General features: G+C 40.3%; 1 protein-coding gene across 4 annotated transcripts in view; it reads right to left on the bottom strand.

Annotated features, from left to right (window-relative positions):
• TMEM266 (transmembrane protein 266) overlaps positions 1–12,173 on the bottom strand; it is a 93,370-nt gene that overhangs the window by 30,952 nt on the left and 50,245 nt on the right. For all 4 annotated transcript variants that reach the window (XM_030496768.1, XM_030496767.1, XM_030496770.1 and 1 more), the window contains 3 exons: positions 11,672–11,745; positions 2,350–2,406; positions 430–568 (listed from right to left, as the gene is read on the bottom strand). In XM_030496768.1, coding sequence (XP_030352628.1) covers positions 430–568; positions 2,350–2,406; positions 11,672–11,745 — 270 coding nt within the window. The remainder of the gene's footprint in view (positions 1–429; positions 569–2,349; positions 2,407–11,671; positions 11,746–12,173) is intronic.

Below are 12,173 nucleotides of genomic sequence, written 5' to 3'. Positions count from 1 at the left end.
ACTTGGAAAAGAAAGCCCCAAGACAGAGCTAGCTGTATGGAAATGGGGAGGGCGCAGCAAGTATCAGAAAGGCAGATTGAAAGCAATTGTTTTGCAGAATCAGGAATGACATCTGGTGGCAGGAGACAGGAAGCAGGTCAGAGCATTTGCTTTGCAAGACAGGGGATGGGAAGATGCCCAACAGAAAAACAAACCAATCAATTATAAAGGTTCCTAGGGAACAGGAGATACAGCCATGAACTTGAGACCTACTCACGTCCATGGGAATCGTAACTCTCTTCTGTTCCATGTTTTTAAAAATAAGAGGAAGGAGAATGACAGAAACAGTAGTGACAAACAATATTTACATGGCTTTAAAATGGCTTCTTTTTTTTTCTCCCCCCAGCCTGCCAGGTAATTCTTGGAGTCACAAACTGAATCACTACTCACCGTCAATGATCCTCTTCACTCTCCATATTCGTAGTGTGATAATAAGGCTGATAGCATCCCACGGGCTGCTGGGGCCATTAGCCACTGTTGAGGCCACCATTGGTGCCAAGGACAAGATTATGACAGCACCATCAAACACCTAAAGAGAAATCAGTTTTTTCAAAGCTCTCCTAGAGATCATAGCCCTGCCATTCCTGCCTGGGGGCTCAAAGGGCTCCCACTCTGCCCAAAAGAAATGCAATTATGGTAGATGTTTGAAAGGGATATGAGAAGTGGCCAAGCCACAGAAAGGCTGCATCCTTTTGAGGTAGCACAACAGAATCCCTTCGTGCATTTTAAGATGTGAGGAGACATTAACTGTGGTGGGAGGACAAGGAGAGAGAAAGGTATTTGGAAATACTGGCCAAAATCCCCAAGCAGAAGTGATAGCCTAAATGCTATGACAGCCAAAGAGTTTTATTATCATTGGTATTTATTACCTGTTACTTGGCATAATGTCATCCCAAAAAAGGATATGGTCCATGCCCATAGATCTTACTGTCTAAATGAAGAGATCAAGAAGACAAGTAGAAAAAGATGGAGCAAAGAGACTTGATGGCTCTTGGCCACATCCTGACTATGCAATGTGTGTGGCAACGGCTGTGCATCAAGCCAGGCAGACTCCTTGCTCTCACCTTTATTGTGCAGCTAGGTTTTCAAGGGTTTTGACAACTGGAACTATTCAGAATGATTTGTATGACATTGGTTGCATTGGGATTAGATCAGAAAAGGCAATTGTGCAATGTCTTAGAAACGCATGAGTAAAGACATTTCAGGGCAAACTGGCAATAGTGTTGTGTCTGCCCTACACTCGCCTAGCAGGGCAGAACAGAATACCACGTTGTCGTTCCTTCTGAGACCCTTCCCTGCTGCCAAAGAGCAGTGATTAATGGTTTGCATAAGGAGGCAGGACATCAGATTGTATAAGCACTATGTATTCAGAATCATACATAACAATTCAGTGTATTGAAAAGAAACACTTCTTACTAGGACCATTTGATGGGCACTAAAAGATACCACTCCATTCCAAATTAGCAAAATTAATTATCAGGAACTGCTGCATTTAGCCTCCATATCAATAACTTCAGTTTCACGTTGTTTTTTTAGCAAAAAAAGTTAAAAAGTTTACAACTTTACTACAAAAATGTACAAGCCTCTCGCCTCACTTCAGCTCTGAGAGAACCCACATTTTCTTTGGGTGCATCCTGTGCAGTATTAGTGTATCAGACAGTACCAACGAAGAGCTTTTAGTTTTCCTGATTTCCACATTTTTGCTCAGATTTGGATGAAGAGTTACTTAAACACATGCATTTCCTTATCTGCCTCTGCAACAGTGTGCACATTCTACCTCATTTCTAATTTGAGGTATAAATTACGGTATTTGTCAGAATTCATTTTAATTAAAAAATAATTTCACAATAAAATTGGGGGTTTTGCAAAACCAGTATTTTCTATCAGAAAACTACACAGAATTTGTCAACCAGCTCTAATTTCAACCTGATTACGGGAATGGGGTTGCACAAGTCACATAACAATAACAATGACGTAACAAGTCACATAACCTGTACTGTTCCTTATCTCAGGGTAGAGATATCAAGTTAAACTAGCACAGCTCTAACAAGAAAACACAGACACAAAGAGCAGAAAAGCCACGACCCTCCCTTCATAAAAAATTTCACAAAGTCACACTCTGAGTCTCTCACAGAAAAAGGGACTGCATCATACAGCTATATATACATATATAGAATGAGAAGAATGAGCTTATTTATCTGACTTAAAAGATGCTGGATTGCATCAGGTCTATAAAGAACCACCCAAAGCAGTTCTTAATATTCTTACTGTGTCTGCCTAAAAAACAGTGCAAAGAGTAAGAGTGCTTACCTCTACTTTGTTTTCAATGTAATCCCATATGCCAAGGACCACAATCCTCAAAATAGTCTAGAAAAACAGGTTGGGGGGGGGAAAGATGATGAATGTTATTGTAATTTTAGACAAATGTTTAGTCCTACATCTATTTATAGGATCATTTTTTGTCTTACATAAGCATTATGTTTTTCTTCTGAATAATAATGAGGATCTAGAAATAGCTGCAGTTCTGTATTATGAAAGCAGGTATTGCTTTCCAACCACTATACTGACTCAGTGAAACTTCCATAAACAAGTTTTAAGTTCAGATCTTCACCAGTCCTTCCATCCTCCTAAACTTTTGCTTTTAGAGAGGTGAGATTTAGATTACCAATCCTCCATAGCCCAACCCCTGACCCAAACCTATGTAAGATCCACCGTGGGGCCTCCTCAGTTGGAATGTGGAAAGATTCTCTTTTCTTGCTATCTTTGATGACCCTGTGCTTACTATTTTCTATGGAAAGAGGCATTGCCCCCTCGCAATGCCTAAAGATACTGACATTCCATCAATCTGAAGAGCAGAGGTTCTAATTCTCCCTCTCTGTACAGAGTACAGAGCTGTTGTCTTACTAAAAAAGTCATAGGACAATGGAGAAAAATATCTCTGTGATCCTCCACAACGAAGCAAACCAGCTATAAGTAGCACCAGTAGCTAAAAAAGAGATAGAATGCAAAATGAACCAATGGTGAATTCCCATTAAAAAAATCCAATGGCACCTTTCCTCAGTTTTGACCTGGCTGTTAGAAGAGTAAGACAAAAAAAAAAATAATCAGTCAGCCAACTAAAGACTGAAATTGAATTCACATAAAAGCATACCTGGTAGGGATGTTTTCTGTCAATAGCAACATCAAGGTCAGATTTTGACAGACAATACAGACATGAAGAGTCCAACTGCAGCTATGTGCAGATCAAAATGCTACTTTCTCCATTAGCTAACAACAGAGAGCTCTGCAGGTCTATGTGTAAAGGGTGATTGTGCCAAGAACTTTGCAGAAAAAAGTGACTGTGATGAATACATGTAGCTCCTCTTCATTCCAAATACAAATATATTAAGCCAAACACACCAGCACTAACTAATTGCAGAACAACACTGGATTTTTTAGTACTGTTCCTTCGCATGGTTTTGCCAAACGCCATGAGCCCAATTGCCTCACTTGGCCAGGGATGGCTATGCTGAGCGCTATCCTGGCACTCCAAACCTGGATAACAGCACTTAATCCTGTCTGGCAGAAGGAGACATTGCTGTGGGAGATATGGTGCTTTCAGAGCCCAGCCTCATACCGTCAATGAGCAGGACAGTGACCCAGCCACCGCTGACTCAGAAATGGTGTCTGTGATGCACGGGCCAAGTCTGGCTGAGAAAGGCAGTCACAGGCCAGAAGAGAAAATGCAGCGTGCTCTTTACTCTGGAAAACATTACAGGACTCTGCAGAGACACCAAGAACTGCTCATGCTGCTGGTCTACAGTCCTAAGAACAACACTTTACTTTCAAAGCATTTTACAAATGCACCATAGGAATAAGGCTCACAGCAATTTTCTTATTAACCTATATACTCGAGGTTTATATGTGGAGGAAGAGACACACAAGAGGAGCTCCTCAAATCCCTCTATGACTTCAAATTTGCAAGCACGATGTGATATGATGTGGTGTGATGTAAGCACAAGGTGTAAGTACACCTCCTGCTGTACAACCAAGGCACTTCTGCAGCCTCAACTAGGGCGCTGAGCAGAACACTTTCAGACAAAAGCATCCCAGCTCCTCTGTAAGCACCTCCCTCACTCCCCACTGAGAAGCTGCACAAAATGCATAAGCACAAGTTACTTATGAGCCCGTAAGTTCAGCTATATTAGATAACCTGGGGTCCACCCCAGCAAGTTCCACAGCAGGCAGCCATCTGGAAATGAATGAGAAAAAGCAGTGCCTTCTTCAAAGCTTGGGATACTACCCTTCCCACAGCAACCCTGCTGACAGCAGAGAGAAATCTGGCTCATTTTCTACTATGCTTAAGCAGCATTTATGAAGTGCTAGGTCAATAAGCAACTAAAAGATGGTTAAACACTTAACATCTCTACAGTAACTGACGGTGAAAATCTTTCTCCCTTGGGACAGGTGTGCACAAAGGTATTTTCAGTGACACAATAAGGCACATCTGCACAAAGAAAATAGAAACACTGTCTCACAACTCTAAATATGATTTAACGTGGGGCTGCTGAGGGAACATAAAAAGGATTTTCCTTTTTGCCTTTTTAATTCCTCACTGCAGTGTTTCAAATCAAACTGTGCTACTGCCATATTAAGGGGTCTGAGCAGTTCCAAGGGCTGGAAGCTAGCACAAATGTTTTCATTTTCAGTCAGCTGGTGTGAATCAGCACAAGTCAGCAATGACTGGAAGTCTGCTCAGCAGACAGCTGATGCAGTAATAGTTGTTGGTGCCACCTCTAGAAGGTCTCCTCACAGAAAATGCCACGATGATTAGCACCTTTACTCTCAGCTAGAGCAGACACACTGTAGGAAGGGAGAGCATGAGGGTGGAACGAACCAGCTCCCCATCTGAGAGATGGACTTTTCAGCACACACTGGGCACAACTAAGGCTTAAGCATTAAAAATACTTGTTCTCTGTGGAAGGCCTGAAAGCTATGCACCAGCATTGTCACTTTACAAGAATCCCCACAGCACCACTCAAGTGACGAAAGCCAGGTAAGTCAGCTGGCAGGGCAGGTGCCCTGGGGAAACTGGGCACCCCAAGGAAGTACCACAAGTGTGTCTGGAGACTCGGGTGCTATACACTTACTGCCCACTGGCCAGTCTTCACTAGCAACAACTCCAACTGGGTTTAGCTTTCCCTGCTCTCCCTGTTTGTACAAAGCATGAGATGACATCCACTACCACTGCCGTACCTGCTACCCAGAGGGGTCCCAACCAGGCAAATATGGACTTCACTGGGCAAATCTCCCTGATTGCTCAGCATGATAAATACTTTGACTAAAATGAAAGCATTGGTGTTACTTATCAATGACATCTTACCATCTTTCCTAAGCAATCAAAAATATCTTTCAAATGAATACATACTGCGTTTGATTGTGTACTCTGTAGAGAACGTAAAAAAAAAAAATCAAAACCTGTAGTAAAATCTGGAAAAACAAACAAACAAATAACCCAGATACAGAAATTAATAATAATCTACACACTGTACATGGACCAAACTACAGGCACTCTGCACTTTTGGAACATAGATTTGAAAGCCAACATCAAATATCAGTGTAAGTACTTTTCTGTTAAAGGCCACTGCCAGCTTGAGTTTTTGTACTTCATAAAGAACATTGTAACATTTCTTCGCTGGAAATCTTTTCATTAGGAAAGATTTTCATTAGGAAGTTCTTAACATATACATATATATCAGAAATACATTTTTTGTTTTCTGAGCTAAGCTATTGCATAAAAGCCTGTACAATGCACTAATAAAACGTAAATGACTGAACACTTCTGTTAACTTCTTTAAGTTGGAGTAAACCCAGACAAAGGTAAAATTTTAAACCATTTTTGAGACAGAAATGTAATTGTGAAGTTCACAGTGTCCCTTGGTGACACCCAGTTGTTTGCACAACGTTAACCATCTGCAGTGAAATTTATGAAGAACTGTGTGATGCTGCAGGTTTTCTGTCTAATTTTGCAGGAAAACCTGGCCAAGGCCTTTGCTGAGCCAGCCGTGTGAATTCCCACAATCTCCATGAGCTAGGCTACGTTTGTCACCTGACTGCAGCCCACATTAGGCAATCTTAAACACACTTTTGCTTTCACAGTTAATACACAATTTATACTTGGTGACTCACTGTGCCAAATTAATCCATAGTGTAAAGAAATCAAATGGAGGCAGTGCAGGAGGTGAAGCTGGCCCAGCAGGGTTACCTAACAGCAAAGGAGAGCAACTCCGCACTTTGAGATGGGGTAGTGAGAGAGAGACAGGATGGACTGGGGTGAAAAAGGTGTCTTTAGAAGAGCCCTTCCTTCCTTCCTTCCTCTGCCACAAAACTAATCAATCTATTTCGGAGTCTCTACCTCTGGTTTGTATAGAAACTCTGAAGATTAAGCTTCTGTCGCTTGGCTGTATCTCATACAACCAAATATTTATTGAAATCTTTCCCAGAAAGAACACCTTGTACCCAGACTGTAATTTATAACCTATCTGGTTTGGGTCACTCCACACAGGCCTTCACTCATTCACTACTTAAAACAATCTTCTTTTGCCATCTTCTGGTGCGCCTGTCCCGAGACACTGCTTTGGCAGTTCTAGTGCATGCTATCCCCAGCCACTAGCACGTGGAGGAACATGTTAGCACCTTTAAACAGAGACACCCTCTGCTTCCAGAGCACAGGCATTCTCCTCACACAGCTTCTCTTCAGTCAAGGCTCTGAAAGGAAACATGTAACTACTGACCTCACCTCACATGTTAGCCAGTACAAAACACTCCCCATGTACTGTACTCTGGAACTGCTGTGGCTCCATTAGCACATGTGGTCGCACACAAATAATTAAGTGCAAAAGCATTAATAGGCATGAATGCAGTATATTCTTTTTCACTGACTGCTACCAATACCATTATGATATCATGTAGTACCTAAATGCACCTTTGCAACTCTGCAGTTCTATGTGTTCTTATGTTCTCCCATAATATTTGTTCTTAGAATATGGAGAATAACAATTAATTTCTAACTGACAATTCTGGAGAGATTTGAAAGGGTTTTTCAGGAATAGAAATGGCTTACTAGAGATGCAGTATACTAACATAAGGTACATGCAGATTGGAGAGAACTGGTTTTAAGCAATCTAGGATCAGAAGTTCCCTCTGGGCATGATTACACTAGCACCAATTCTTATCTTTGAAATGCACTGCATAGAAGATGTTGGACTGTCACTATCAAGAGATGAAAGCACAGATGAAGCACTGATAAAGCACACCATATAAAAAAAATGGGTGCACTGGTGCTTGAGGAAGGTGTCTGCTAGGTCTTAATTCCTAGACCTCTACAAAAACATTTTCCCTGGTAAGTACTTTTTTTTTTGTGAAGCAAGAAAAGTGGTTAGAAAAGCAATTTCACAGTGTATTAAATACACACACTGGCAAAGAAGGAAGCTTAAATTTACCTTTATATTAGTATGTATAATCCATACCTTTGTTCCTAGCTACTGCCCCTAATCAAGCCCCTTAAAAAATCAAAATGTACCCAGCCAGCAATGCAGTGCATTTATGCACCATGAAAAAAGTTGTTTGTGTGTGGAATGAAAGCAAACATCCATAAAAGAAGCCACAGCTTATGGAAGTATTATAAAAATAATAGAAGATTATTATCTTTCTGCTCAATTGTTTGAAGCTCACAAAAATGTAACTGAAGTAACAGAACCCATTTCTCTAATATAAAGTTAAGAATTTGTTATGAAAAATCTATATGGAAAATACAGAATTTTCTCTTGGCTCTGTCATTTGGGATCTTTTCCTTCTTAACAGAACCAAAATAGGAGGGTCTTCCTTAGGAGGTTGCATTCTTTACAAGGATTGCAAGGAGAGAACTGCCAGACTACCATGACACCTCCATTTAACATAAAGGATAAGGAAAGTCCTGTTGTTTGGTTTGTTATTGGGTTTTGTTTGTTTGTTTTTTCTCCTAAAAGTGAAAATCTAAACGCACTTGTGAGCCATAGGTAATGAAACAATTCTTTATCAGCTCAGACCCCAGACTTACTCTACTCAATTTGAGAACTCGTTTCTTGGACACAGTGCCTAACTTCTAAGCACATTGGAAGACTTGGTTAATCCCAGGGAAACCCAAGTGCTGAAAGCTAGCAGAAGGCCTGAGTGCTTGGTTGACTGAAGCACATACAGAACAATGCAAACAACTAATATCCAAGAACTCAGTTCTTGCACGCAAACAGTCTCATCAATCTTAGTGGGAAAGCAGAACTGAACAACAGCTGCAGAATCAAATATTTTTGGCAATGCGATAAGACTATTAAAACATAAGCAGACTCCAATCCACTTACCAAAACACTGTGACATTCCCCATCTTCCTTTTCTCAGCCAACTATGACCAAGGCTGAATTTGCTCTCTTGACAAGGTGTAACCCCAGCCTTGCCTTGCTGTTGGTACTGGGGTTCCCCCCCCCACCCCGTGTCTTTCTCTTTTTTTCTGTCTTAACATCTGGATAACATTTGGTACACAGACAAATCATAGCAGTGTATGTAAACAGAGACAAACATACACGATCATCATCACTAGTAAATCCTGTTCAAATACTTGGAAAAAAGCAAAAAGAGCTCATGTGCACTTCACTAGAATAAGGATATTTTAATGTTGTAATATCACAGACAGTGACAGAGAATATAAAATTAACAGAGTGCAATAAATTCCTTTAAGGCTTGTGGCTACAGCACAAGCATAGAGACAGCAGGAAGATGCTGTGAGAGGAGCTATTTAATTTTGTTGGCAGCCGTTCTGCTGGCATTTGCCAGCTGCTGGCATGTTTGTCCCCTTCATTTTAACCAAGCAGAAAGCTAGTGCCCTTTTATCTCCAACATGATAAGACTGTAATTACTTGCAATATCTCTCCAGCACCAGCTTTTAATCAGTCATATTTTTCCAAACAGTCAGATTTTGTGCTGAAATTTTTCTGGTTTTTAGTTAGTCTTTTACAACTCTCTAGTATTTGTTTTCTAAGGCTGAGCTGAGGCCTTTCTGAAGAATTGTGTATTCGCACTCACAACTAATGGGAACCAAATTACAGAGGAAACAATAAACATCCAACCTTGGGACATGGTACTTGCTATGGAAACAACCCTTTCTGAACACTAGAAACCCTGAATCCTTGGCTTTGAGGGAAAAGGCACTGCCTGAAGGACTAATCAATCCTCAGCAGCTGCCTGTTATATCCAGGCAAAGCAATTAATCCTGCTCATCTCTGGAAAATCATCCTGGAACAAATACAGACTGCAAAATCTCACTATAACACACGATATTCTCAACAAATAATTCCAAACAAAGACCACTGACTTATGTCACTGGGAATCAGAGGGCAAATAATCCCCTGTAGGCAGGAAAAGAGTAAATAATACGATCTGCAATTTTTGCAATATTTCATAATCTCTTGAAAAAGCAAAGTTTTTTATTTGATTGAGAAAAAATTAAACCCTCTGGTTTTCCTCTGCTGAGATGCATTTCCACACAAACAGATGTGCTCTTGCTCATTAAACCAACCTGGCACAAGTCCATCCCAGCAAACCCCGTGGAAAAGGCACACCTTCATTCTCTTCCAGATCTGTGGCTTTAACCCAGCCAAGGACTCTGAGCTGCCTAATGAACCAGTTTCCAAAAATCTACCCTCCTCTGTGCACCTTACATGGCTGCCTTGTGGCCTCATTTTATTTCGGTGTAAATTCAGACCATAATCAAACAGGTGAAGGAAGATACTTTGAAAGACAGCAGCAGATAATAAAGTGAGCTGTAAGAGGTTTATAAAAAATGAAAACACCAAGTAGACAAAGAAAATTAGTTCCAAAAACCTAATACAGAGAGAAGCAGAAAAGCCAACACAGATCCAAACTGAGTATGGTTAGCAGGGCAACCAGATTGGGCTCTGTGAAGTACTTGTTATTGTTTTCTACAAGACAGTTCTGAACCAGTTTATCCACTTACGTGGGTACTCTACCTCAGCAGAACCAAAAGAACTGATTTCTTCCTTGAGACAGATGGTACAGAGGCTAGCCTTGAGGATCTGCCTCCACTGCCAGAACCAATAACCCAAAACTGGCAGCCTATGAACTGAACTATGGAAGGGATACAGGAGCAAGACACTGCACTAGGGTTTGAGAAGAGTGGTTGGTGGTACAAGTGAATGAAAACAGAACTTGAGACCACAACTCAGCAGGAAGAAATTGAGGACCACAGGATAAGTCTTCTGTGAAACAAGTTCCAGGAAGTGATTTCTTTACAGTGAATGGACTCCATCTACCAATCCTGAGTATTTGAGAGTTAGGATGTGCAATTCACAAGGGAAAGACACACTGCAACATTTTTTGTTTAGAGACTTTTTTTCAGTCATCTTACATGTATCCTACAAGCCACAACCACCGTCAAAGGATGGGCACAGTAATCCTATTTCTGTTTAACTGCAGCACCAGGCAGTTAGGATGCAAAGCACCCTGCCTGTTATCAAGGACTCCTTTCAGAAAGCACCCACTGATAGCCTGGCAACACCAGCTAGAAAATCCCTGTTATGAGTAGAAATACAAAATGATACATGTAAATACATGTCTTTCATAAACAGAACCATGGAAATAGGCAGTGGTATAATATGGTGTGTATGAATTCAATCTAAGTGATCTATCAACTCATTTGCAGACATCACAGCTCCTTGGGTTTTGATTTTTTTTTTTGTATCCTTCACCTAAATTTACCACAGAGTGAAGAATTAACATGTGTTTAGATTATATGTTCTCCTATGGAACTGGAAAAGGCATTTTTAAATATTTAAGTCCAAGCTATCTTCCAACTTAACAAACATAGGACATTTTTTTGTGACAAGTAACAAATTATGACTTCAAAAAACAGCCTTGAAAGTATTTTGGGACATTTCAGGACTAGTCTAAATGACTTGTTTCTGGAATGAAGTTGAAAACTATAACAGATTATCCCAATCTGGTCATTTGTTACATCATGGCTACAGCCTTTTCCAAAGCACAATACATCCATACCATTTTTGCAAAGAAATTCACCATTTGTTTCATTCTCTTTGTGTGCTGCATAGCAGCAAACCAGAACATCTAAACTACCCACACAAATTGTGAGAGGAGATAATCCCATTCTCATAACAGACCTTTTAGTTAAAAAAAAAAAACAAACCTTAAATAACCCTGTGGATCTTTATTCCTGCAGAAAATATCTTACTGCTGTTCCTTGAACTCAGTGACACCGATAAGATTTCTGTGAGAACAAATGGATGAAACTAGTCCTGAGCCTGTAGGGATTTGGAGATGATGATTTCTTTTTGCAGTTTTCCAATTATAATTTGTAAGACAGGATCTTCCATGTTTCCTGCCAATTCCAGTCAACAATTCTGACCAAAACCACTAATCTAAACAAGATTTTTACTGTTTTAGGGTTTTTTCTGAATAATTTTTTCTTTAAGTACACTGTGCTACATTTATTCACAGTCAAATTACTGTCAAACTCTTGCTAATTCCAGTGACAGTGCAAGAATACTTTGCAGTTCTGTATGTTGTGAAAGACTTTGATTATACATACCTCTGAAAAGAAAACAGACAGGATGACTAGGCTGATCCAGTGAATTACTCCTGCAAACTGTGAAGCACTTGAAACTGCAATTAACACAATACAATGAAGCATCATTACAGCAGCAGAATGCAACTTATGTTACTATAATTAGTAATGCTATGTCTTACATATAGATGTATAACTAAATCCTGTATACCTGAAAATCCACAGCCAGAATTCTGTAAGGAAACAGAATGCTATGTTCTCCCCATGTTATTCCTCATATTCAGTCTTTGACAATTCATCTCAGAAGATCAGTAATTGTCTGGAACTGGTGCTTAAAAGCTACTGCTCAAACTGGGCTTAAAAAATACATTCCTGTGATTTAAATAAATAACCTCGGGAGGCAGACTTTTGTACAGTTCTCCTGATGTGACATGAACAGCCAGGACTAGCTCGGGATCCTATTCCTCTCAGAGCCAAGTTTGACTCTAGGAAAACCATAGTGACAGAAACAACAGGAAGAACCAAT

This window comes from Strigops habroptila, chromosome 9 (assembly GCF_004027225.2).
Source record: "Strigops habroptila isolate Jane chromosome 9, bStrHab1.2.pri, whole genome shotgun sequence".
In the NCBI taxonomy this organism is placed as follows: Eukaryota; Metazoa; Chordata; class Aves; order Psittaciformes; family Psittacidae; genus Strigops; species Strigops habroptila.
Note: the sequence above shows the minus strand (reverse complement) of the source record. Positions and strands in the feature narration are given on the sequence as shown.